The sequence below is a fragment of the Sceloporus occidentalis genome, unplaced genomic scaffold (assembly GCF_023333645.1).
Source record: "Sceloporus occidentalis isolate IW3139 unplaced genomic scaffold, rSceOcc1.0.p SCAF_7, whole genome shotgun sequence".
Taxonomy (NCBI): Eukaryota; Metazoa; Chordata; class Lepidosauria; order Squamata; family Phrynosomatidae; genus Sceloporus; species Sceloporus occidentalis.
Window position 1 is genome coordinate 41,716,514 of NW_028316987.1, and position 27,335 is coordinate 41,743,848.

Sequence of the window (27,335 nt, forward strand, 5' to 3'; positions counted from 1 at the left end):
CCTCACCTCCCTCTGAGCTGCCCTGGGTCCTTCCTCCTCCTCCTCCTGCTCCATTATAGGATGCCTTCCGTGGCTCACTTCTTCCCACGGCTCCTTCCTCCTCCTCCTCCTCCTCCTCCTGCATCACTTTCTCCACTCCCCCCCACCAAAAGCCACCCTGATTTCCCCTTTTGCCTTCTGTCACCCTTTGCATCCAGATTCCCCTTTTTCCTTCGGCTCTTTCTTTCTCCCCCTCCCCTCCGCTAAATAGGACCCTAAAGATGGGGGGGGGACCCCCTCGCTCCCCCGGAAGCACAAAGGTCACGATGCCACCAAAGCCTCCAAAGGGCATGCGCAAGGATTTTGATGCGAAATGCTCGACAGAAACGGAAGGCGCTGGTGTAGTAGACAGTTCCGCTATGCATGGTTTCGCATCACGCAAATCGCAACTTTCGCGCAATTGTAGCGCTAACATAACGTTACGGGGGAATGACGGAAAAGCAAGCAATGTGGTAAGACATCGCGCGAAACAGTCATTTCGCAACGTTCTTTACACTTCCTTAGCGCAATTGCAGGGTCCAAAACTTGAGTCTGATAAACTCCCTAGAAAGGTGTTCAATCAGGTTGAAAAAAATAGTGGGTTTTTTAATTTGAGGTTTTTCACTTTTATTGGAGTCTTGGGCCCCTAATCCCAGCAGATATGAAGGGTCCACTGCAGGGGTCGGCAACCTACGGCCTGCGGGCCACATGTGGCCTGCTGAGCTGTTGGGACCAGCCCCAGCTCGGTCCTGCTGCCGATTGCTGCCACCTTGCCCACCGCCAAAGGCCCCGCAGGACCTTTGGCCTGTCGCGCAAGCGTGCTGGGCCATTGGCCTGTCGCGCAAGTGCGCGGGGCCTTTGACGGTGGGCAAGTGGGGGCAAAGGCCCTGCACGCTTGAGCGAGAGGCCAATAGCCTCTTGCGCAAGTGCGTGGGGCCATTGGCCTCTCGCTGAAGCGTGTGGGGAGGAGGAGGAGGGAGGAAGGAAGGAAGGAGGAGGAAGAATAGGAGGGAGGGAGGAAGGAAGGAAGGAGCAGGAGGAGGAGGAGGATTTCCATTCCATTTTTACAGGTCTGCTTTGTTTTAACAATGATGATAGTGATGGCGATGGCGATGGTGATATGAGCCAGCTTCAGAGGCACATCCAATGTAAGTTGCTGTGATTTTTACAAACTCATGCGCAGTGAAGAAAAACCACAGTCCCTTGACCAAGTACACACTTCTGAGAAGTACAGTTGAATCCAAGGGCAAATCACTTATGAGACCACCTTGACATGTTCAATATGCATAGCCATGTGAACCCATGTTCAGTGTGAAACCCAAAGAGTTTGGTTATGCAATAAGCTTCTGAAATATGCAAGAGGCCATCTTAAGTAAAGCCATGTTTAATGCCCAAATGTGCTGTTTGGAATGTGGGGAGGGGGGGTTGGCCAGAAAGGGAAGTACATTTCTGCCATCTGTCTAGGAATAATGCCCAAATGTCCTCCATTTTGATCATGCCTAAGAAACATGCATTTATATTAACATTTTTTTAAAAATCATCAAATTTTTTTCGCATGTCCTCCATTTTTAAAAAATGTGTCCTACATTTGAAAATGTTGTCATATATTATTTAATTATTTATTTCCCCCCCCCCCCCCCCCCGTTGTCTGGGGGACACCAACCCGGCCCCCGGCTCAAAAAGGTTGCCTACCCCTGGTCCACTGTATAACAATTATGCTGGCAGAAGGTTCAGCAGGACTTTGGCCATAGTCTGAATGAAAAAGAAACAAAAACATAGGAATATCCATTCAAATTCACAAAACAAGAGACATGTCTCAAGATGCTGATAATACAGTTAGTGATTTTAAAAAAGCCTGGTACTTTTTGTCCTGTGTTCTCTTAAAGCCTCCTTCATGAATCTATTTAGAATCAAACTTCAGAAATTTCTCAACTAAGAACTCTTGTACTATTTCTGGACTTTTTTTAGATTGGGGGGGAGTAATGAAAGAGCAACAAATTCCTAGTTGTTTGATATGTTATTATATTTTTACTCCCAAGAATGGAGGGAGGGGGAGAAAAAGAAAAAAGGGGGTTTCTGTCTCATGTGCCAGAATAACTTGGCTGGATTTAATGAATGTTGCTGTAGAATGGGGTCATTTTGCTGCTGTGTCTCAGGATGTTAAATATCTTGGGCTGTTCTTGGTCATTACATGCTTCATAATACTGTATATCTAGTCTCACTTTATAAATCTTGTTGCAAATGCAATGATATATCTGTATTCCAGCTTTCAGTTGTCCATTGCTCCAACCTTTCTAGCAGCAAACCTCTCACCATTTGTTATTGTCTTGACCACTTATTAATAATTCTATGTATATCGTGATATTTACTGCACTGCCGAATGTCATAATCAGTATGTATATGTATCCCATAGGAATCCAGAAAGGTTGTCTATGATTAAAGGTATGTTAAATACTGTGTTCAAACATTGTGTTCAAACATTTGAAAAATACATAATTTCATTGTTCCGTAAAAGAAACTCAACTGGAACATATGCAAAATTAACTGTTTTGCTTACTCAAAAGCTACAGGAAAGTGAACAGCAGAATCCAGTTGAGGAAGAAAGTGAGCAAATTAATATTTAAAGCTAAACAAATATACCCTAACAAATGGATTTATATTTAAACCTCAGAAAGTATACATTTGGTTTCTGTAAACTGACTCCAAATAGCCAAGAGGCTGTAAAGGGGATATAAAATGTAGGGGAAGGGAATAAATAACTATTTGCTTACTTTAATATTTTAGCGTTAGGCATTGAAGACAGACGAGATACAGAATGTCAATTTGCTGGAATGTGAGCTGTGATTTACCAAACCCTTTAGGCAATTTCTTCATTTAGCCTTTTTAAAAATGTAGCATAAATTCCCCACACTGGGTCATTCAGCCCAGAAGGAACCAGAAAAATGAGGTTGCTGTTTAAAGGATGGCAGACAACCAAGAGTTCAGACAGTTGCTATGAAGGATTAGTTGTGGGGTTTTCTCACTGCCCTGCTACAAACTGCATCACAGCTCTATGTTAAAACATTATTAAAAGAGAATGTTTTCTCTGGCACCAGCTACCTCTCCCTACAGCTTATATGTACCGAGTAATGAAAGAAAGAAAGAAAGAAAGAAAGAAAGAAAGAAAGAAAGAAAGAAAGTACATGAAGCATTTTCTCTTTTCAGCATACAGTAGAACTTAAAAATATGTTTCCATAATAATTGAATGTCTACTGTTCAACTCGTTTGCAGCCACAACTAAAGGTATGAAATCACTCCTGCGTTTTCATTCTTCTTTACTACAACATACACAAAATTGTGGGATGGTTGCTTCATTGAATAGCCCTTTATCCAGGTTAGAGTCCATAAACCTCCAATCTCTGATGGAGTAGTTGGACACTCTGAATCCTTAAACTAACACTAACTAAACATGCAATAGGGTGACACTGAGTTTTAAGTTCTCAAAAGTCTTGTGAGACAGCATTATATGTTTTAAAAGTTTGTTTGTTTGTTTTTAACCTAGTTTGTACCAGGGCACTGAGAATACCACAGGGACATCTCTAGTTGCTTTAAGTATGTAGCCTTCTCATTAGGTCTAATTCAAAGGCTAATCTATTTGAAGTCAGTACATAGAGAGATCTTGTAGCACCTCTCAAAGGTGCTACAAGATCTCTTTATGTACAGATTCTACACACTAACATGGCTATATCTTTTAATTCTACCACTATTTGAAGCCATTCCCTTCGAACAAGGGACATCCCTGTGTGCATCTGTCGGTGGATGGGTGAACTACATGCAAGAAGATGCTGTGTGTTGTTCTCCTCATTCTAGCCATGGGGGATAGGGAGCTAGTCAGTTCAAGAGGTAGATTTCAGCTTTGTTATCTGTGATGTTTTGAATTATAGCTGTCAAGAATTTCTGTATGAAAGACATATGCTCACCCTCACCTATAGCCTTTCCAAAAAGGAGAATGTACTGTGTAAGTTCTGTTCCATCTAAGACCTTGGCTTTAAGCAAAGCTTTATCATTCTGTAATTCCAGCCTTAATTTCAATTGGAATATAGATGTGTTAAATAAAAAAGTACATACATTCTATCTAACCACCAACTCCAATGCTGCAAAAGGAAGTGACTGTTGAAGAGTTCTTTAAGGCACTTTATTATTACAGACAGTGGCACTTGAATTGTTAGGCACAAAAATATAGCACCAACCTCTCAATGAGCAATAACAAAAAATTTAAAGGTAAAAATAAAGCATCATTCCTGCTTCAGACAGCTCACAGTCTAGAAATTACAGATGTAACAACAGGGTAAAAAGGCAGCAGTCCCTTCCTTTCCTACAGCAGCCTGATTTGCAGAAAACAGTAGCTAAAGCTTTTCACAGCACTGATCATATATACACTATCACCTGGTAATGGCTGCACATCAAGCTGTACAGAGTGCAGAAATAAGGATCAGTACAAATGTGGGCAGTGAAACAGAAGTTAGTCCTGTCAACAATGGCCTATGGAAGAGAAAAATTCACACACAGATTTACAATAAATAACTCTTTGTACCAGAACAACCATAAGCATGTGTCTGTAACACACATTCCACATTGAAGCATCAAAGGGATAAGAGGGTCACTCAAAATCTGTTGTCCATGTAGGAGAAGCTGCTCTGGTGTACCTGAGTACAGACTTTGGTCTTATGATTTCCATTATGTGATTGACAAGAATTAATACTGGAATAAATGGAAATGCTTAAATGACATGAACTAGCCATGCAAGTGAAGGCCTGTTTACAGAACTGATGTTGCAATCTTACATATGCTTATCTGGCAGTAAAAGATCACTGATGTCAACGAGGTTTACTTTGGAAGAGGCACCTGTAGAACTGCACTGCAGAATGATGTAGACTTTGAGGCAGATGTACATGGTCCAACCCAAGAGGCTGAATGATGTAAGTGAATTTTGATATTTGTCATGCAGGTGAAATAACGGACACTAACTCCTACACTGAGGTTGTATAAGTTATTGCATTTAGAATTACATGCTGATTTTGTGAACATTGTATTGCATGGAAGTATTGTACTACTGAGTGCACACATGCATGTGAAACAACCACATGGTACACACAACTATGTTTCTGCATCCTTCAACTGAATGCAGACATTCTGCCTTGAGGAAAAATGTTCAACCACTTCCACAGGGGACCTTATACATGTATAAGACAGTAATCTGGCCTGGGAAGGGGAAAGATGTATCAGCACCAAATAGAGTCTAAAAGCTAAATGCATCTTTGGTGTTATAAAGCTGGCACGCTATATATATTTACCTAGATATATTCAGCAGTGAACTGAATGGGGCAGGAGTAGGTAACATTGGCTCTTCAGATGTTGGACTCCAGCTCCTATCAACCTAAAACAGTATAGATAGTGTTGATGGAATATGGACGCTGCAGTCCCAAAACAAGGGAAAGGCCAAATGGTGCCCACCGTTGTCCCAAGGAAAGTTGATCAGGCCACAGTAAGACACCATACCCAAACACCTCTTATTTAAGAAGACATTGGTCCGAACTACACTGCAGAAATAATCCCGTTTGAGACTGCTTTAACTGCCCTGGCTCAGTGCTAGGGAATTCTGGGAATTGTAGTTTATTGTGGCACCAGAGCTCTCTGACAGACAAAATTAAACCGCAGAATCACAGAATTATTGTCTCCTAAAACTACTACCATTCCCTGCATTCCCTAGCATTGAGCCAGGGCAGTTAAAGCCATCTCAAACTTGATTATTTCTGCAGTGTGGTTTGGACCAAACACAGGATTTCAATGAAATACAAGGTGGCTTCATCTGAGCTAATCCTTCACAGATGTTGACTTCTAATAGGACCAATGCGTGTATGTATACTTTATTACTAGTCTCCCAAGTGAATGTGGGTGGGTGGGTTGCAGGGACTGGAAAGATATTACATATTTGGTGGGTGAGTGGGTGGATTAATTACTCACCGAGCCACCAGGACAAGAGATTCCACCTAAACGTTAGGAAGAACTTCCTGATAGAAAGAGGTGTTAAACAGTGGAATTCAGAGTGTGGTGGAGTCTTTTTTTGAGGTATTTAAACAGAGGCTGGATGGCCATCTGTTGGGAGTGTTTTGATTGTGTATTTCTGCACAGGAGGGGTTTGGACTGGATGGCTCTTGTGGTCTCTTCCATCTCTACAATTCTGTTATTCTAACTGATTACAGCATTACTCACAGTACTTGTCATAGACAAGATCCATGTGTTTGGATTCTGGACATTTTGTGAAATGAAGAACCACAAATTAGCTTCTCCAAAAGTTGCTCCTGGCAAACAGACAAATTGTTTTTGACTCAGCTACTTTTCTCAAATTCAGTTACACTGCATTTTCTTTCAAAAGTGAATGCAGGATACAAACAAGTTTCAGTTCTTACTAAATATATCCCCAAGTATTACCAGTTCCCCTAATCTTGTGCTGGATATGCAATCAAGGCCTCAGCTAAATGTACACAAGGTACTGAAAAAAATAATCTTGATATGATAGTATCAGATAAATTAGTCTTGAATGTCCATTTGTTTTCTCCAAGGAATGTCATACCAGTTTACAGTGCAATTCTCTACACACAATGTCTGCCCAGAAATATGTCCCAAGAAGTTCAATGGTGCTGACTCTCAGCCAGGTATACAGAAGAATGCAGCCTCAATACTAAGTAATAGCAGCTGAAAGGTATATTTTTAATCCATTTTTAAAAAAATGTTATATATAAATATAGCATCCTTCCAAAATTATAGAAGAATGCCTATCATTCCTATTTACTTTGACTTTATGCAGGCTTTTTAAAATCCTGATCTTTGCCAAAGAAGGTTGCTAGAGTGCCTTACAAAAATCCATGCATTCTATCCACATGTTTCTGGGTGCATCAACACTATTGAAATAATGCAGTTTGATACCACGTTAAGAGCTGTAGCGCTATCCTATAGAATTTGTAGTTTTGCATTATTTCTATAGTGTAGATGCACCTCTGTTTTACCCAGGCCATGATGCATTTGATGAACAGAATGTATGAAGCTAGGTAATTTTTCTAACGCTTCAATGGTTAGGATATTTTTTTAAAAAGGAAAATCCTGGTTAATGGTGTAGGGAGTACTCACAGGATGGTCCAGGAGTCTTCTGAACAAGCTTTGAAAAGATCTGAGGTATTTCTAACTCCTGAGCTAAAAGTGATGCATGAAATATAAAGGAGCAACGGTGGGTATTTATTTTTTAAGACGTGTGTCTTTCTGTTGTTCAGAGTCACTGTGTTCCACTATCCACTGTCAAGAGTTCATCGAGGTATTCTAGTACTTCACCCTAAAACAGATGACAACAGAAAACAGGTTAATTCTGCACAAAATACCTTTAGAGGCAATTTTTTCTAAAGAAGAAAAGTAGAACTATCTGGTAAAGTTTTAAGGCTGGGTTGCTGTATCAGGAGCTGCCGCCACACTGCAGAATTAGGGTGCATCTACACTCTAGAAATAATGCAGTTTGACAACAATTCAAGTGCTGTGGCTCCATCCTATGGAATCTTGAGATTTGTAGCTTTACACTGTCTTTCACCTTCTCTGCTAAAGAGATTTGGTGCCTCACAAAATCAAGGACAGAACCATAGCAGCTAAGTGGTGTCAAACTGCATTATTTCTACAGTGTAGATGCACCCTTAATTTTAACTATCATGGCTCCATCCCATGGAATCTTGGGATTCATAATTTGTTGTGGCACCAGAGCTCTCACAGAGAAGGCTAAATATCTCTCAAAACTACCAATCTCAGAATTCCATAGCATGGAGCGATGGCAACTAAAGCGATGTGAAACTGCATTAATTTTGAAGTGTAGATGCAACCAGGATTATATAGGATTTCTTTCAGTGGACACCTAATTTGCACTCAATAACAGCCCTGCCTGCATTGCACTATTTCCATTTCTTCTTTATACACAATATATTCCTCACTGATTCCTTTTCACAGCTGCCTGATCTGAAGATAAGAGCAGATGGTGAGGCTTATTTCCATGCTATGAAATACATCTCACCAGTTGATCTCTGCAAACCATTTATTTGAATGTGGATTTTTTTCTGGGCCTGGATGGAATCTGGGAAGACTTCCTGCTGTTGAAGATAAAATGGCATTGAAATTCTGGCAAATGAGCAGATACAGGTAGCAGAGATGAACCAAGACATCTTGCTGCTTGTAGCAAAGATAGTGCCCCATCACATGTAGAGAGACAAACTGGGACAGTATTTCCAAATGTATCAAATACAGCAAAGTAGACTGTTGACAGATTTTGTGGAATACACTGTTGTGCCCTTCAATAAAGGAGAAAGTCAGGGCATTCCAGAGGAACATCTGGGAAGCTGAGACTGATTCAGTCTCAAAGCATGAGTTTGTAGACTATAATCCACTTCCTCAGATGCATTGAAGAACACTCCTCTCCATGTCTTTTTAGATTGTAAGCCTGAGGGCAGGGAACTGTCTAACTAAAAAAGAATTGCATGTACAGCGCTGTGTAAATTTACAGCGCTTCATAAATAAAGGTTAATAATAATAATAATAATAATAATAATAATAATAATAATAATAAGGCCTGAACAGACAGGCCAAAATAAAGCTGCTTCAGGTCACTTTGGAGTTATGCTGTTTAAATGACACACACATCTTAAGAGGCCAGAAGCTGCACCAAAGCTGCGCTCTAGTGCTTAGGATTGGAGCATGGCTTTGGTGCGGCTTCCAGCCTCTTAGGACGCATGCAGCATTGAAACAGCATACTTCCAAAGTGATCCAAATCAGCTTTATTTTGGCCTGTCTGTTCGGGCCCATAGTGATGTACAGCCCATCTAGTTCTGGGGTTGTACTAGTAGCAGAATGTCTGAGCTTGATTATGGTCTGAAAATAACCTCTGGGCAAGTGAATTACTACTAGTTAGAGAAGAGGAATGGGATGACAGCTGATTGGAATGGTTGCTGCTCTTCTCCCCAAGGGCTTGTTGCAGCTTCTGCATAACTGTGAAGGGGTTTCAACAGCTCTAAAGGGCTTTGCTTTTAGGTTAGTTGAAGTCTTTGAACTTGTTGAGTAAACAAATAGACACACTGCCAAATATTATTTCGTTCCCTGGTAAGTACGCAGCTTGCAGTAACAAAAATTACATTCAAAACACTGCAGATTTGAGCAAGTGTAAATATCTGTGGTATTAATGCGAGGAAAAGTTGAATCCTTTTCAAACTAGTGAAAGCACACACTCATGCTCACATTCAATAGCCTGGATTTATTCCCTTCTCACATCACAAAAGCACACACAAAGAGAAAAATCACTAGTCTTTCTGTGTGCTTTCAGGAATTTTACTGGAATGGAGTGGCACAGTTCTGCATGAAGCTGCACCTCATAAAACACTGTTGTAACTCCATATCAGTAATGCTGTTTTCCCCAATGGGACTGATTACAAGAATTGCTGCTCAGATTGGCAATCAAATCAGTAACAGAAGGGTTTTAGGATTTGGCACAATTGTAATACCTTCTCAACCCTGTATTAGGAAGAATAATCTTTGACACCAAGCTACTGTTGAAAACAGAAGTCCTGTATCAGGTTTTGTCCCTTCTCCCTAAAATGTTTAGGTACACTAACCTATATATTTTTTCTTCATAGCTATCATTACAAAAAAAGGCAACTGATTAATTACAAAATATAAATTAATGAATTAAGGACAACATTAAGCAAAAATGTGCCCAACAAATTACTCTAGAGTAGAACCAGGGGGAAAGGGCAGCATCTCTATTAATGTACCATAACTGACCATTAGTGTCTTATAATAACCATTAATTTTCACTTACACAATGACATTTGTCTATTTTACTTACTTCATCATCATCCATTACATGTTCTTTGGCAAATTCATACATTTCTTTCTGAAGCGTTGTTATGTTGTAGTACCTAACTGCTTCCTAGAACAACAGCAACAAAGTCTCATGTCACATTAATAGCAGAATGTCATCCAAAACTCAGTCATGTATGAAAGATTAATTATTCTAGTACACTTGTTATCCCTGATCATTTTAAACAACAGTTGTTGGACCTTGTTTGAAAACCAAAGATAGTGAATGCTAAGTTCTCACACTCACCAGAGAGCAGGGACAGTCATCATGGTGAGTCTAGTCTCCAAAAGGTCAAACCATGTATACTATAAGCCCTGTTCAGGACTCTGTCAGAGCATGGGCATGAAAATAAGCTTCATCCAGAGCTTGGCCATGCAGGATGGGCGATTTGAGGAGTTGTAGTGCAAAAAAATAACTTTTGCAAGAGCTTTTTAACATAGCCCAAATGTATCAACAGAATTTCTAACTGGGTTTGTATTAATTAATTAATAAGATACAGTTTTTAACTAGAATGAGGCTTCTAAACATGTTGGGCTGTAGGTGCTTAGAAACTTGCATTCGACCTTCATGATGAAGAGCAGCTTGCAGGAATGTCTGCCCCCTGCTCACATTAAACTCTTGCATATTCAAATAGCCAAATAATGCTCTCAAGTCTGAATGTGCAACTCAGTATTTTGTTGTTGTTGTTGTGTGTCTTCAAGTTGTTTCCAACATATGGCAATCCTAAGGTGACCCTATCATGGGGTTTTCTTGGCAAGATTTGTCCAGCAGGCTGAGAGTGTGTGACTTGCCCAAAGTCATCCAGTGAATTTCCATGGCTGAGTGGGGATTCTAATCCTGATGTCCAGAGTTATAGACCAATGCTTAAACCGCTACATCACTATAGATCATGGTATATAGGCTGACATTTCACTTACGGGCCTAGGCTGGAAGTCTTCATCTGTGAGTCCCCATTTGTCTTTGTGATATTGATAATAGACTAGATTCTGTTTCATCACTTCATCTTTCTGGTCAAAGAGCATATAGCTGGCAACGCATGGTGCTGCATTCTTTAAATCATTCACTGAATTGACATTAAACAAAATGATATCAGAATCTCAGAAGAAAATGACTGAAAACAGAGAATTTGAATTCTAGAATTTGAAGTTGTAGATCATGCTTGGAATTCATGGCATGTAAGCATCCACACATGTGTGTTCTCATACACACATCTACGTTTCAGTCTGGACACCTGTATTGTGCATGTGCTCTACCACACCTGGAGGGCCACATCTTCCCTTCATGCTCTCCCAGAAAAAGGTCTAATGTTTTTTCTTATTGAAAAAATAACCATTGCCTTTAACAGCTATGGAGTGGGAATTTTGCTAGAGTTAGGTGGTAGTGATAGGCTTTTTAAGGCCTAGTAGTAGCTTTTTCCCAAACAGGAAGTGAAGATTTGAAAAAGCGAGTCCTCCCACAAAAAAGGGTGAAATTGCAATGATGATGCTACCACTTAAATACATAGATTGAGCTAGTGATCCTTTTCAGAGAGTACAGATTACTATTGTTTGTGCAAGCTTATATGTGCAAGCAATGAAAAAAATGGGCATGTTCACACATTGACTGTGATTTGGGTTTTTCTTTTTGTTTTGCAAACTCTAAAATCAATCTACGAATTATAGTATGGACAGGACAGAGTGAGGCAGAAAAGCCGAGATCTGGGAGCTTTGTGCAGGGACTGGATTATGATGATGGTGGTGATGATGATAATAATAGTAATAATAATAAACATTTATTTATAATGTGCTTTCCACCAAAGGATGGAACATCAAACATATATAATCAAAAACTGACAATAAAACACAACACTATAAAATGCTAAAAGACTAAAACCAAAAAGGAAGACAGTGGTCTGGTACATATCGGCCCTTTGCAGAGTCACGGTGGTGTGCTAGGGTTGCCTCGGGGTGGCGCTTTCACATGCCCCTCGCCCCTAGCACGTGATGAGGGCGTCACAGTGGCGGAGCCCTGTACACATGGGTGCCGCCATTGTTACACAAGTACCGCATGGTATCTGCATGGCGCAGTGCGGTGCTTGCGTAACAAGTGCACCAATGGCGCACTGTGGCACACTTGTTACTTTGCAAGGAAACCGCCCGGTTTGGCAGCTGCGGCTTCCCTGTGGAGGGAAGACAGGCGCCGGCAGGCTGCCCTTTTGGGGCGGTATGTACCGCACCAGTGTTTCTTCTTTCCCAGCCACAACCAGCTCAGTGGGTGCTTACTTTATCGCTCTACTGATAGGCCAAAGTAGGATTTCTTCTCTAGTAAACTTGAAATGCTGTTGTTGTTTTTAAAGGAGATCCAGCCACAGTTTCTTTTGAGAACAAAGTTCATTACTTACATTTATAATAGGCAAACTGTAAATAGTGGTACATAGTCGCCACAAATTTCTCCACAACGTAGCCTCCTATGACAGGTGTCAGATCAATTTCACACTTCAGTTTGCACTCTAGAACTTCAGTGTAATGATCTTTAAAACAACAACAATAACAACCATGATTTTAATATTACATAATTATGTCTTATATTTAGTTCAATATGTAACATTTCTACTGTATAAACCATTACTCCAAATTTCAAAAAAGTTTATATTTGTGATGCTAGACCACAGCCAGTGTGTTACCCTTGGCCCTTTGATGTTGTTGGACTACTACTCCCATCTGCACTAGCCCTTGCAGCCAATGGTGAGGGAAATGATGAGAATGCAGTCCAACAAGGTACCCATTCTTGCTCTCAGTGGGGTGTGAGGTTGTTCAGTATCTGAATGGAGAAAAGCCCCTAGGTAAAATACTTCATAATCAACAGGTGGACATTATACTAGTCTCAATAAAATTATATTTGCTTGCAGTGCCACCTACAGGTACAGACAAGATTTTTTTTGTACAATAAAACAATGCTCCATATCCACTAGGCAATACTTTTATTAGAACAAACTGCAACAGTGAGCAAGCTTTTGAGTTCTCCAGACCTCTTCATTAGGCAAAGTAATTATGAAAAAAGAGGAAGGGTGATGGAAAAACTACAGAGTTTCAAGAATCTGGCTCACTGTTTAAACCAAAGGTCCACAGTTCAATTTAAGTCACAAGATGTAGAATGGTTAGGTACGCAGGTATCACATGACACCTACAATTCCTGCTGGGATGAAGACAAAATTGTGAATCCTCATTTCTTGAAATACAAGATTGGCAGCAGCTCAGACATCTGTCTTTCCCCTTATTTAGAAACACTCAAGCAGCATTCAGCAAAAGTAGAAAGAAACAAGATGGTCCTTGTATTAGCAAAACAGTAGGTCTCCTGGTTTACATTTTTATTTTATTTTATTTTTCATTTATATGTCTCCTTTCTTTGCTTGCTAGAAAAGGAACATTTCAGCCTAGCCTCCTGTGGAAGGAAGCTCCAGAGGGTGGGAGCAGCCACTGTGAAGGCTCTCATTCGAGTCTCACCAAGCCAGCCTGTGATGGGGACAGGACTGAAAGAAAGCTGTCCCATCAAGAGCTTAAGAATTCTTGCAGATCTGTATGGGAAGATACAGTCTTTCAGATAGTCTGGATCTAAGTCACAGAGAGCTTTAGAGCTCATGACCAACAGTCTGAATTGTGCCTGGAAATGAACCAGTAGCCAGTAAATCTGTTTCAACAAGGGAGTTATACGTTTCCTATAATTAGCTCCAATCAGCATTCTGACTATTGCCTTTTGAACCTGCTGAAGTTTCCAAACAGTTTCCAAAGGTAGCCCCACATGGAGTATGTTACAGTAGTCAAAATGGGATATGATCAAGACATGTGTCACCGTAGCCAAATCTGATGTCTCAAGGAACGGATGCAACTGGTGTAGTAGTTTTAGTTGTGCAAATGCACTCCTGGCCACTGCTGAAATCTGGGCATCCAGACTCAGGGCAAGATTTCAGGAGGAGAGTAACCCTATCCAGAACAGGCAGAGTGCCTATTTCTTGATCTCCCTTTCCACTAACCAGGAGCACTTTTGCCTTGTTTAAGTTTCAATTTGTTTGCCTTCATCCAATCCGTTACTGACAGCAGACATTGCTTCAGCATGAATTGGATGGAGAGCTTCCTCAGAACTGGATGGAGATAGTGTTGGGCATCCTCCTCATACTGGGGATATACCACATCCCAAAACTCTGGATGGTCTCTCCCAGCAGTTTCATGTAGATGTTAAACAGCATGGGGGACAAAACAGTGAGAGTCCACAGGCCAATGACAGGGAGGGGAAGAGGAGTCCCCCAGTGCATCCTTTTCAGTTTGCCTTCCAAGAAGAAAGTGCTGCCAAGTCCCATCTCAAGTGGCCAGAAAGGATACCATCACTGATGATACCAAAAGCTACTGAGAGACCCAGCACAACCAACAGGGAAATGCTCCTCCTGTCCAGTTCTCTGGGTAAGTCATCCAACAAGATAACCAAAACTGTCTCTGTCCCATAGCCAGGCCTGAAGCCAGACTGAAATGGATCTAGGTATTCCACCCCCACCAAATGCCCTACATGGCTTGGTTCCTGACTACTTGCAGGAGTGTCTCCTTCCATAAAATCCACCCCATACGCTTTGGTCCTCTGGGAAGAATCTGCTACAACCTAAGAAGACTAGACTTTGAGCAGTGACCCAGAGGTCCTTCTCATCAGCTGCTCCCAGGCTCTGGAACGACTTGCCAGATGAGATCTGTCAGATTACCACCTTGGAAGCCTTTAAGAAGGCTATTAAAACGGATCTCTTCCAGCCGGCCTTTCCAGACTAGACCAGATCTACTGACTTGCCTCCCCCCTAATTTCACCTTTAAGCCATCATTGTGACACTGGAAGTGTCACTGATACCATCGCTTCCAACCTCCCCCCTCTGTAGAAGATGATTCATTTCCAGCCCAAATCTACCCAAAACTTTTTTTCTTCACTTTATTGGTCCTGGAATGTTTTAGATTTTTTCCTGCTTAATTTCTTTTTAGGGATTGATTAATGATTTTATGTTTGGGGGGAGGGTTGAGGGTTTAGGGGTTTTAATTGTATTTTAAAATTGTATGTGATTTTATCTTGATATTCCTGTAATCCGCTTTGATTCTTTTGAGAAAAAGCGGAATATAAATAATAATAATAATAATAATTAAATGCTGCACCTGATCAAAATTAAGCAGTGAAGCAGCAACTTGAAGCATGAAAAATGAGAAACAGCTTCATTTTCTCAGCACAATAAGACATATTGTATATCTTTTTTGAGAGTAAAATCAGATTTCCCAGAGGATATGGGGGTAATGCCTCTGTCTGCTTTAACAATTACTAAATAAACCCCTTAAACTGCAAATCCCAGAATGCAACAGGAGGCAGCCAGAGCAGTTAAAGTGAATCAGCAACGTTTTAAGAATGTAGTGCGATAATCTCCTTTGTCATATATGTTGTGAGCTCTCTTCTATTTGCAGATCCCCTTTCTACTATTTAGGACCACACCTCTCCACTTAGGAGTGTGAGTGGAAAGCAAATCTACAAACAGCATGTATCAATTAGGCGTATTTTAGGATCTTTGAAGTAAAAATCTCTTTCCTAACTTTAGAAGCTGATCACCTACCTGCTATAGACAGATAAAACTCTTTAAAATCTTTGATCTCTCGGGGGCCTTCACAAGCAGCTATGCAATCATCATAGGCTTTGTAGAAATCGGGGAGTGCCAGTTCCATATCTGTGATGGAAGTCTTCCAGTTTTCTCCATTATATGCTCTTACCGCCCTGACAAAGAGATTCTGTGGAGACCGAAAGAAATTACAGTAGCAAAGAATTGATTTGAATGGCCAGATTAAGGACTATTATCACAATGACATTCCCTCAGCTACTCCATATTAAGTGAATCCAGGTGTATCACAGCTAATATCTATTCCACCAACTACTTGTTCATATACCTCACTACCACACTCACAGCATATTCTTTTAGCTTTTTCCTTGAGTGGCTGTATCAGGTTTACATGTCTTCTAGTAAAGTTGACTCACTCTTAGCCACCACTTTGTTAAGTGTCATTGTTAAATGGTATGAACGCTTCTCTTGATCACGATTGGCAATCTCAGGTCCCAGGGCTTAATCTGGCACTCCTGACTGGCAATCTCAAACCCCAGGGCTTAATCTGGCATGCCTGATGTGCCAATCTAGCTTCTGGCCTGCCAATCCAGCCATTCGCAGTTCCTCCCTTCCCATTCTAAAAGATAGTAAATGTTAAACTAAAATATCTTGGTATTTTTGGTCCCTGCCCACCACTGAAATCTAACTACTGAGAATTTCCTGAAAATTGAAACCAGTCTTGAGGCTGACATAGGTTCTCCACCCTTGATCTGGGTATAGGGAGTACCACAACCTCCTTCAAGGCAGTAGGCATCGCCCCCTGACATTGACGATGATCAGACTGGGAAAAAAGCTGGGAGTAAAATGCATATTGCTGGCAAAGTCGTGCGATCACACTGATGATTTTCAGACACATTGCGCTTATCCAGGACTTCTCCCTTGAAGATCCAGGAATGCTCCAGCAACAAACCATTCACGAGGAAGTCCCAGAAATGGATTGTTGCTGGAACATTCCTGGTTCTTCCTGGGATAAATTCTGGATAAGCGCGAAGTCATCTGAAAATCTTCAGCACGATTGTGCAATTATCCCAGGAGTATGCCTTTTTCTTCCCCGATTTTCTGATCATCTCCATTGTGAGGCATTTGCCACCCAACAAATCACCACTCTTAGATTTTATCAGCCAAAATGGGCCAGAGTCAGGATTACCAGATTACATGTGGTCAGATGAACTAGACACTTTTGTCCACATCATCAAGCCATAAGAATACATCCAGATCCCAGAGCTCAGACTCTATGGTAATGGTGGCATCTATGTGAATACGGGCTGCTTTCTCCACACAGTGCCTCATAAACCTATCATAGCAAGTAAATGAGGTCTACACAGCTTGTCTCTCCAGGCCTGATCCATGGTTTTCTTAATACAGCGCTGTTAGATCCATTATTTCCCCCCTAAAAAAATCATTTGAGAGCTATCTAGCCCAGGGCCCAAGTATTTAGTAATAGTTTTTTGTGGGTTTTTGGGGCTATGTGGCCATGTTCTAGAACCAGAATGGCCAGAATGAAGATCTACTCCGTAGTAAAACACTTACATGAAACTCTAAAGTTATTTGAGGGCCTGAACAGACAGGCCAAAATAAAGCTGCTTTGGGTCACTTTGGAGGTATGCTGTTTAAATGATGCATGCGTCATAAGAGGCCATAGCAAAGGACTGGGAGCGCAGCTTTGGTGCAGCTTCTGGCCTCTTAAGATGTGTGTGTCATTTCAACAGCATACCTCCAAAGTGACCCGAAGCAGCTTTATTTTGGCCTGTCTGTATGGGCCCATAGTTAAGGCTATAAGAACTGGGATGGGAAAGTATACACAAGGGGAATAGGAAACTATACCAGCGAAAAATTAACAGAGCGAAAAGAGCCTTTGCTTGTTTTTATTATCCTTTTCACAGAATAATAAACCAGGGAAGAAACGTAAAGAAGGTGAGATAGATACCTCATATGATTTTGTTTCTAAATCTTTAATATAGTCTTCAGCATTGGGCATGCTTTTGTAGTACGCCATATTCCTTTGCATCATCTCGTCGTCAGGATGCTTCAGAAGAAACGTGTGCGCTGCTGCAATGGCTTTCGGAAGGTTATTTGCCTAGCCATATATATATATATATATATATATATATATATATATTAAAAACATCGGTTAACACTTTTGAAGATTCACTTGTGTCTTAGCATCCCCCCCCCCTAAAAACTAACAGTGCAGATATATAAACATTCACCTCAGTCAGAGCAAAATTCCCAGTACAGCAAAACTATATAAACTGGGCACACACATTTATGCTTAAAAGAAAAGAATATGTAACATTACGGATCTGAGTGAAGGCAGGAGAGGAGTAAAGGAGGCAGCAAGAGAGATGCTCAGGAAACCTAGAAGGATGGCAATAGCAGGGCTGAAGAGCATGAGGAAACAAAAGCTACCAACGCTGTTCTAAATGGAAACCCATGCGTCTCGGTTGAGACTGACATGGAGGACATTGCAGAAAAAGGTAGGACATTACAAACCCAAAGCTACAAACACTGCTATAAATGTAAATCTATGCTTCGCAGTCATGTTCAAAACATGGAGGGCATTCCAGAAGAATGGAGGACAGTGGAAAACAAAAGCTACAAATGCTGCTATAAACCTACATCCATGTTTCTTAGTCAGGGTTGAAGTGGAGGACATTCCAGAAAAATGTAGGACATTAGATAAACAAAAGCGGCAAACGCTGTTATAGATATAAATCCATGCTTCTCGGTCATGATTGGCATGGAGGACGTTACAGGGAAATGTAGGACAGTGGAAAACAAAAGCTACAAGCGCTGTTATATATGTAAAGTAATGCTTCTCAGTCATGATCGACACGGAGGACATTCTAGAAAAATGTAGGACGTTCCAAAACAAAAGCTGCACACACTGCCATAAATGTAAACCCATGCATCTCAGTCGTGCTCAAAAAAATGGAGGAGATTCCAGAAAAATGTAGGACATTAGACAAACTGGAAAGCTAAAGACACCGATGCAAATGTAAACCCACTTCTTGGCAGTCGTGCCCAAAAAATGTAGGACATTCCAGGAAAAAATGTAGGACATTTGACAAGAAAAGCTAAAGACACTATTATAAATGTAAACCCACTGCTTCTTAGTCAAAAACGGAGGACGTTTGGGGGGGGGGGGGATCCTATTGAAAAGAAGGCTGAAATGTAGGGCAGGTCCTAGGAAAGGAGGACAAAAAAGAAGGAGCTTGATTTTATTTTTGGGGAGGGTTCCAAGAGAGAAAACTTTCCCACACTTTAGTCTTTGGAGGAAGAAGAGGCACCTGAAAAGCTCTGCACTGCAGGGATGATGTGGTATGAAACCGGATCAACCTTGCAATGCGGATGCAGGGCTGCCAGATATATAGGGTTGCCATAATTGTCCACTAAAACCTGGGACAAAATGTAGGACAAAATCTAGACCAAACTGTAGGACAACTGCAGGACAAAACTCAGCCCAAAATGTAGGACATTTCAGGTCCTCCATTTTTCACATATCTCGATCTACCTTAAAGTAGGCGAACTGGAGGAACTTGTAGGGCTCCCGGCGTCGGAACTCGTCCAGGACCTCGCGGCTGGGCTGGGACTGTCGGAAGGCCGGGAGGCCCTGCTTGCAGCGCTTGAGGCACTGCGCCCGGCGGAGGAGGCCCGCGAAGAAGCTCAGCTCCGGGAAGCCCGAGAAGCGGCCCTCCTCCTGCTCCTGCTCCTCCTCGGTGCCCCCGGCATGGCTGCAGTTGAGGTGGCAGAAGGCCTCGCTGTCCCGGAGGAGGCGGTGGAGCCGGAGGCTGACCTCCAGGTAGCCCACGCTCTCGGCCCACTTCTCCTGCGTGTATTGGTCCAGGCCGTAGCGGTAGGCCGACTCCAGGGGCATCAGCTCGTCCCGAGGGAAGCTGCGGAAGCTGTAGCGCTCAAACTGGGCCCAGGAGCCCCAAGGAAAGAATGAGAAGAGGACTAGGACTAGGAGGCCCCTGAGACCTCTCCCCCGCATCCTCCTCCCTGACACGCGGCACTCAAGAAGGACTGGGAGGCTGTGGGGCTTCGTCCTGAGAGGAGCAGGAGGAGGAGGAGGAGGAGCAGGAGCAGGAGCAGGAGGAGGAGGAGGAGAAGCAGGAGGAGGAGGAGGAGGAGAAGGAGGAGGAGCAGGAGGAGGCGGTGTGGCGAGTGTGGCTGCTGCCTGTGTCCAGAAGGAGGTGCTGTGTGGCGTCGTTCTGTGGGAGCCTCTTTGCATTGAAGAGTGGGAAATCGAGCAGAGCGTGTGCCTACGGCCATACCACCCTGAACACGCCCGATCTCGTCTGATCTCGGAAGCTAAGCAGGGTCGGGCCTGGTTAGTACCTGGATGGGAGACCGCCTGGGAATACCGGGTGCTGTAGGCTTTTTGCCCCTTGCCTTTCTTTGCTTCTCTGTTCTCCATCCAGCTGCCCAAGCCGCCAAACCTTTTCCTTCCAGCAAAACAGAAAAGAAATCCAACTTGGGGCCGTCCCCCCTTTTCTCCGGTCAGGGCCCCAAAACCGAGGGAGCATCTCCAGTGCAGAAACCATGCCGTTTGGTACCGCTTTCCTTGCCACGGGGCCGTCCTAGCGAATCCTTGGCTTTGTAGTTTTCTGATGCAGGAGCACGTTTTGGCAGTCAGAAGGCCTTGTGAAACTTCAGATCCCAGGATGCCCTTGCAAGGAGCTCCTGCACTGAAAGTAGCCTCGCGGAATCCTAGAGCTGGAAGGAACCACAAGGGCCATCCAGTCCAAACCCCTGCCATGCAGGAACTCGCAGTCAAAGCGCCCCTGACACAGGGTCATCCAGCCTCTTTTTTAAGACCTCCAAAGAGGAAGGCTGCCCAACTCTCCGAGGGAGGCTGTTCCACTGTCGAACAGCTCTTTCTGTCCTCTGTACTGCTTTGGTTACTGGTGGCTTGACAGGATTTCTGCCTGGCTCTGCAACCAAAAGGCTTTCACAGCAGCATACAAATTGTGAATTGGACATTTCCCTGGCCTCAGGCTTACAATCTAAAAAGACAAGACACAAAAGGAGAAGGGAACGGCATCGGGGAAGAAGAAAAGTCCTGCAGGTCTCCTCTCCCTGTGAGGCCGGGACCAGGGCAGATGGACTGGAGCGAGGGCCCATCTTCTCCCTCTGGTTAGGTCCAACGGAGCTGGCCTTCCCTTCCCTCCCCCTGGATGATGGTGGATAGAGGGAGGGCCGCCTTCTTTTTCAGGCAAGGCCTGATGGAGCTGGCCTGGCCTTCCCTCCCTCTGGATGATGGGGCCATCCCAGAGAATCCTTGGATTTCTAGTTTTCTGAGGTACCAGCACTCCTTGGATTTGACTTTTTGGGGACGCGGGCAATGACCGCTTTAGGATTTATCCATTTCTTTGCCTTCCCTGCCAGCGCTAGGAATGTTCTTGACCTCTCTTGATCCTCTTGTCCCCAGTTGTATTGTCGTGGTATATTGGTGAGGATGCTAAGCAGGTGTGGTTTGAGGTGGCCTCTGCCTGGGCCTTGTGGGGAGCGTGTGGGGCTCTCCAGGTCGGAGGTGGGGGCGTCTTGCCTTCTTCCATCCTGAGAGGAGGAGCAGGAGGAGGCGGTGTGGCGAGTGTGGCTGCTGCCTGTGTCCAGAAGGAGGTGCTGTGTGGCGTCGTTCTGTGGGAGCCTCTTTGCATTGAAGAGTGGGAAATCGAGCAGAGCGTGTGCCTACAGCCATACCACCCTGAACACGCCCGATCTCGTCTGATCTTGGAAGCTAAGCAGGGTCGGGCCTGGTTAGTACCTGGATGGGAGACCGCCTGGGAATACCGGGTGCTGTAGGCTTTTTGCCCCTTGCCTTTCTTTGCTTCTCTGTTCTCCATCCAGCTGCCCAAGCCGCCAAACCTTTTCCTTCCAGCAAAACAGAAAAGAAATCCAACTTGGGGCCGTCCCCCCTTTTCTCCGGTCAGGGCCCCAAAACCGAGGGAGCATCTCCAGTGCAGAAACCATGCCGTTTGGTACCGCTTTCCTTGCCACGGGGCCGTCCTAGCGAATCCTTGGCTTTGTAGTTTTCTGATGCAGGAGCACGTTTTGGCAGTCAGAAGGCCTTGTGAAACTTCAGATCCCAGGATGCCCTTGCAAGGAGCTCCTGCACTGAAAGTAGCATCGCGGAATCCTAGAGCTGGAAGGAACCACAAGGGCCATCCAGTCCAAACCCCTGCCATGCAGGAACTCACAGTCAAAGCGCCCCTGACACAGGGTCATCCAGCCTCTTTTTTAAGACCTCCAAAGAGGAAGGCTGCCCAACTCTCCGAGGGAGGCTGTTCCACTGTCGAACAGCTCTTTCTGTCCTCTGTACTGCTTTGGTTACTGGTGGCTTGACAGGATTTCTGCCTGGCTCTGCAACCAAAAGGCTTTCACAGCAGCATACAAATTGTGAATTGGACATTTCCCTGGCCTCAGGCTTACAATCTAAAAAGACAAGACACAAAAGGAGAAGGGAACGGCATCGGGGAAGAAGAAAAGTCCTGCAGGTCTCCTCTCCCTGTGAGGCCGGGACCAGGGCAGATGGACTGGAGCGAGGGCCCATCTTCTCCCTCTGGTTAGGTCCAACGGAGCTGGCCTTCCCTTCCCTCCCCCTGGATGATGGTGGATAGAGGGAGGGCCTTCTTCTTTTTCAGGCAAGGCCTGATGGAGCTGGCCTGGCCTTCCCTCCCTCTGGATGATGGGACCATCCCAGAGAATCCTTGGATTTCTAGTTTTCTGAGGTACCAGCACTCCTTGGATTTGACTTTTTGGGGACGCGGGCAATGACCACTTTAGGATTTATCCATTTCTTTGCCTTCCCTGCCAGCGCTAGGAATGTTCTTGACCTCTCTTGATCCTCTTGTCCCCAGTTGTATTGTCGTGGTATATTGGTGAGGATGCTAAGCAGGTGTGGTTTGAGGTGGCCTCTGCCTGGGCCTTGTGGGGAGCTTGTGGGGCTCTCCAGGTCGGAGGTGGGGGCGTCTTGCCTTCTTCCATCCTGAGAGGAGGAGCAGGAGGAGGCGGTGTGGCGAGTGTGGCTGCTGCCTGTGTCCAGAAGGAGGTGCTGTGTGGCGTCGTTCTGTGGGAGCCTCTTTGCATTGAAGAGTGGGAAATCGAGCAGAGCGTGTGCCTACGGCCATACCACCCTGAACACGCCCGATCTCGTCTGATCTCGGAAGCTAAGCAGGGTCGGGCCTGGTTAGTACCTGGATGGGAGACCGCCTGGGAATACCGGGTGCTGTAGGCTTTTTGCCCCTTGCCTTTCTTTGCTTCTCTGTTCTCCATCCAGCTGCCCAAGCCGCCAAACCTTTTCCTTCCAGCAAAACAGAAAAGAAATCCAACTTGGGGCCGTCCCCCCTTTTCTCCGGTCAGGGCCCCAAAACCGAGGGAGCATCTCCAGTGCAGAAACCATGCCGTTTGGTACCGCTTTCCTTGCCACGGGGCCGTCCTAGCGAATCCTTGGCTTTGTAGTTTTCTGATGCAGGAGCACGTTTTGGCAGTCAGAAGGCCTTGTGAAACTTCAGATCCCAGGATGCCCTTGCAAGGAGCTCCTGCACTGAAAGTAGCCTCGCGGAATCCTAGAGCTGGAAGGAACCACAAGGGCCATCCAGTCCAAACCCCTGCCATGCAGGAACTCGCAGTCAAAGCGCCCCTGACACAGGGTCATCCAGCCTCTTTTTTAAGACCTCCAAAGAGGAAGGCTGCCCAACTCTCCGAGGGAGGCTGTTCCACTGTCGAACAGCTCTTTCTGTCCTCTGTACTGCTTTGGTTACTGGTGGCTTGACAGGATTTCTGCCTGGCTCTGCAACCAAAAGGCTTTCACAGCAGCATACAAATTGTGAATTGGACATTTCCCTGGCCTCAGGCTTACAATCTAAAAAGACAAGACACAAAAGGAGAAGGGAACGGCATCGGGGAAGAAGAAAAGTCCTGCAGGTCTCCTCTCCCTGTGAGGCCGGGACCAGGGCAGATGGACTGGAGCGAGGGCCCATCTTCTCCCTCTGGTTAGGTCCAACGGAGCTGGCCTTCCCTTCCCTCCCCCTGGATGATGGTGGATAGAGGGAGGGCCTTCTTCTTTTTCAGGCAAGGCCTGATGGAGCTGGCCTGGCCTTCCCTCCCTCTGGATGATGGGGCCATCCCAGAGAATCCTTGGATTTCTAGTTTTCTGAGGTACCAGCACTCCTTGGATTTGACTTTTTGGGGACGCGGGCAATGACCACTTTAGGATTTATCCATTTCTTTGCCTTCCCTGCCAGCGCTAGGAATGTTCTTGACCTCTCTTGATCCTCTTGTCCCCAGTTGTATTGTCGTGGTATATTGGTGAGGATGCTAAGCAGGTGTGGTTTGAGGTGGCCTCTGCCTGGGCCTTGTGGGGAGCGTGTGGGGCTCTCCAGGTCGGAGGTGGGGGCGTCTTGCCTTCTTCCATCCTGAGAGGAGGAGCAGGAGGAGGCGGTGTGGCGAGTGTGGCTGCTGCCTGTGTCCAGAAGGAGGTGCTGTGTGGCGTCGTTCTGTGGGAGCCTCTTTGCATTGAAGAGTGGGAAATCGAGCAGAGCGTGTGCCTACGGCCATACCACCCTGAACACGCCCGATCTCGTCTGATCTCGGAAGCTAAGCAGGGTCGGGCCTGGTTAGTACCTGGATGGGAGACCGCCTGGGAATACCGGGTGCTGTAGGCTTTTTGCCCCTTGCCTTTCTTTGCTTCTCTGTTCTCCATCCAGCTGCCCAAGCCGCCAAACCTTTTCCTTCCAGCAAAACAGAAAAGAAATCCAACTTGGGGCCGTCCCCCCTTTTCTCCGGTCAGGGCCCCAAAACCGAGGGAGCATCTCCAGTGCAGAAACCATGCCGTTTGGTACCGCTTTCCTTGCCACGGGGCCGTCCTAGCGAATCCTTGGCTTTGTAGTTTTCTGATGCAGGAGCACGTTTTGGCAGTCAGAAGGCCTTGTGAAACTTCAGATCCCAGGATGCCCTTGCAAGGAGCTCCTGCACTGAAAGTAGCCTCGCGGAATCCTAGAGCTGGAAGGAACCACAAGGGCCATCCAGTCCAAACCCCTGCCATGCAGGAACTCGCAGTCAAAGCGCCCCTGACACAGGGTCATCCAGCCTCTTTTTTAAGACCTCCAAAGAGGAAGGCTGCCCAACTCTCCGAGGGAGGCTGTTCCACTGTCGAACAGCTCTTTCTGTCCTCTGTACTGCTTTGGTTACTGGTGGCTTGACAGGATTTCTGCCTGGCTCTGCAACCAAAAGGCTTTCACAGCAGCATACAAATTGTGAATTGGACATTTCCCTGGCCTCAGGCTTACAATCTAAAAAGACAAGACACAAAAGGAGAAGGGAACGGCATCGGGGAAGAAGAAAAGTCCTGCAGGTCTCCTCTCCCTGTGAGGCCGGGACCAGGGCAGATGGACTGGAGCGAGGGCCCATCTTCTCCCTCTGGTTAGGTCCAACGGAGCTGGCCTTCCCTTCCCTCCGCCTGGATGATGGTGGATAGAGGGAGGGCCTTCTTCTTTTTCAGGCAAGGCCTGATGGAGCTGGCCTGGCCTTCCCTCCCTCTGGATGATGGGGCCATCCCAGAGAATCCTTGGATTTCTAGTTTTCTGAGGTACCAGCACTCCTTGGATTTGACTTTTTGGGGACGCGGGCAATGACCACTTTAGGATTTATCCATTTCTTTGCCTTCCCTGCCAGCGCTAGGAATGTTCTTGACCTCTCTTGATCCTCTTGTCCCCAGTTGTATTGTCGTGGTATATTGGTGAGGATGCTAAGCAGGTGTGGTTTGAGGTGGCCTCTGCCTGGGCCTTGTGGGGAGCGTGTGGGGCTCTCCAGGTCGGAGGTGGGGGCGTCTTGCCTTCTTCCATCCTGAGAGGAGGAGCAGGAGGAGGCGGTGTGGCGAGTGTGGCTGCTGCCTGTGTCCAGAAGGAGGTGCTGTGTGGCGTCGTTCTGTGGGAGCCTCTTTGCATTGAAGAGTGGGAAATCGAGCAGAGCGTGTGCCTACGGCCATACCACCCTGAACACGCCCGATCTCGTCTGATCTCGGAAGCTAAGCAGGGTCGGGCCTGGTTAGTACCTGGATGGGAGACCGCCTGGGAATACCGGGTGCTGTAGGCTTTTTGCCCCTTGCCTTTCTTTGCTTCTCTGTTCTCCATCCAGCTGCTCAAGCCGCCAAACCTTTTCCTTCCAGCAAAACAGAAAAGAAATCCAACTTGGGGCCGTCCCCCCTTTTCTCCGGTCAGGGCCCCAAAACCGAGGGAGCATCTCCAGTGCAGAAACCATGCCGTTTGGTACCGCTTTCCTTGCCACGGGGCCGTCCTAGCGAATCCTTGGCTTTGTAGTTTTCTGATGCAGGAGCACGTTTTGGCAGTCAGAAGGCCTTGTGAAACTTCAGATCCCAGGATGCCCTTGCAAGGAGCTCCTGCACTGAAAGTAGCATCGCGGAATCCTAGAGCTGGAAGGAACCACAAGGGCCATCCAGTCCAAACCCCTGCCATGCAGGAACTCACAGTCAAAGCGCCCCTGACACAGGGTCATCCAGCCTCTTTTTTAAGACCTCCAAAGAGGAAGGCTGCCCAACTCTCCGAGGGAGGCTGTTCCACTGTCGAACAGCTCTTTCTGTCCTCTGTACTGCTTTGGTTACTGGTGGCTTGACAGGATTTCTGCCTGGCTCTGCAACCAAAAGGCTTTCACAGCAGCATACAAATTGTGAATTGGACATTTCCCTGGCCTCAGGCTTACAATCTAAAAAGACAAGACACAAAAGGAGAAGGGAACGGCATCGGGGAAGAAGAAAAGTCCTGCAGGTCTCCTCTCCCTGTGAGGCCGGGACCAGGACAGATGGACTGGAGCGAGGGCCCATCTTCTCCCTCTGGTTAGGTCCAACGGAGCTGGCCTTCCCTTCCCTCCGCCTGGATGATGGTGGATAGAGGGAGGGCCTTCTTCTTTTTCAGGCAAGGCCTGATGGAGCTGGCCTGGCCTTCCCTCCCTCTGGATGATGGGGCCATCCCAGAGAATCCTTGGATTTCTAGTTTTCTGAGGTACCAGCACTCCTTGGATTTGACTTTTTGGGGACGCGGGCAATGACCACTTTAGGATTTATCCATTTCTTTGCCTTCCCTGCCAGCGCTAGGAATGTTCTTGACCTCTCTTGATCCTCTTGTCCCCAGTTGTATTGTCGTGGTATATTGGTGAGGATGCTAAGCAGGTGTGGTTTGAGGTGGCCTCTGCCTGGGCCTTGTGGGGAGCGTGTGGGGCTCTCCAGGTCGGAGGTGGGGGCGTCTTGCCTTCTTCCATCCTGAGAGGAGGAGCAGGAGGAGGCGGTGTGGCGAGTGTGGCTGCTGCCTGTGTCCAGAAGGAGGTGCTGTGTGGCGTCGTTCTGTGGGAGCCTCTTTGCATTGAAGAGTGGGAAATCGAACAGCGCGTGTGCCTACGGCCATACCACCCTGAACACGCCCGATCTCGTCTGATCTCGGAAGCTAAGCAGGGTCGGGCCTGGTTAGTACCTGGATGGGAGACCGCCTGGGAATACCGGGTGCTGTAGGCTTTTTGCCCCTTGCCTTTCTTTGCTTCTCTGTTCTCCATCCAGCTGCTCAAGCCGCCAAACCTTTTCCTTCCAGCAAAACAGAAAAGAAATCCAACTTGGGGCCGTCCCCCCTTTTCTCCGGTCAGGGCCCCAAAACCGAGGGAGCATCTCCAGTGCAGAAACCATGCCGTTTGGTACCGCTTTCCTTGCCACGGGGCCGTCCTAGCGAATCCTTGGCTTTG

The 27,335-nt window shown here is 45.6% G+C and overlaps 1 protein-coding gene, 1 long non-coding RNA gene and 6 other non-coding genes across 8 annotated transcripts; 7 read left to right on the forward strand and 1 right to left on the reverse strand.

Moving 5' to 3' along the window:
* Positions 1–4,178: 4,178 nt before the first annotated feature.
* LOC149309557 (cartilage-associated protein-like) lies at positions 4,179–19,648 on the reverse strand. Its single transcript, XM_089532729.1, has 7 exons — positions 19,102–19,648; positions 17,515–17,664; positions 15,546–15,717; positions 12,321–12,449; positions 10,858–11,003; positions 9,926–10,009; positions 4,179–7,384 (listed from the first exon to the last, which is right to left on the reverse strand). Exons 1-7 carry the CDS (start codon positions 19,579–19,581, stop codon positions 7,328–7,330), a joined length of 1,218 nt encoding a protein of 405 aa, XP_089388855.1. The 5' UTR covers positions 19,582–19,648; the 3' UTR covers positions 4,179–7,327.
* LOC149309558 (uncharacterized) lies at positions 4,892–14,170 on the forward strand. The gene is made up of 3 exons (XR_016281914.1): positions 4,892–4,976; positions 6,621–6,760; positions 13,336–14,170. It is a non-coding gene; the product is annotated as an uncharacterized LOC149309558 (long non-coding RNA).
* A 202-nt stretch (positions 19,649–19,850) lies between the features above and the next one.
* On the forward strand, positions 19,851–19,969 carry LOC149309559 (5S ribosomal RNA). Its single transcript, XR_016282015.1, has one exon. It is a non-coding gene; the product is annotated as a 5S ribosomal RNA (ribosomal RNA).
* Positions 19,970–21,279: 1,310 nt separating this feature from the next.
* LOC149309560 (5S ribosomal RNA) lies at positions 21,280–21,398 on the forward strand. Its single transcript, XR_016282060.1, has one exon. It is a non-coding gene; the product is annotated as a 5S ribosomal RNA (ribosomal RNA).
* Positions 21,399–22,708: 1,310 nt separating this feature from the next.
* LOC149309561 (5S ribosomal RNA) lies at positions 22,709–22,827 on the forward strand. Its single transcript, XR_016282016.1, has one exon. It is a non-coding gene; the product is annotated as a 5S ribosomal RNA (ribosomal RNA).
* A 1,310-nt stretch (positions 22,828–24,137) lies between these two features.
* LOC149309562 (5S ribosomal RNA) lies at positions 24,138–24,256 on the forward strand. The gene has a single exon (XR_016282017.1). It is a non-coding gene; the product is annotated as a 5S ribosomal RNA (ribosomal RNA).
* A 1,310-nt stretch (positions 24,257–25,566) lies between these two features.
* Positions 25,567–25,685, forward strand: LOC149309563 (5S ribosomal RNA). Its single transcript, XR_016282018.1, has one exon. It is a non-coding gene; the product is annotated as a 5S ribosomal RNA (ribosomal RNA).
* Positions 25,686–26,995: 1,310 nt separating this feature from the next.
* Positions 26,996–27,114, forward strand: LOC149309564 (5S ribosomal RNA). The gene has a single exon (XR_016282019.1). It is a non-coding gene; the product is annotated as a 5S ribosomal RNA (ribosomal RNA).
* The last annotated feature ends 221 nt before the right edge of the window (positions 27,115–27,335 follow it).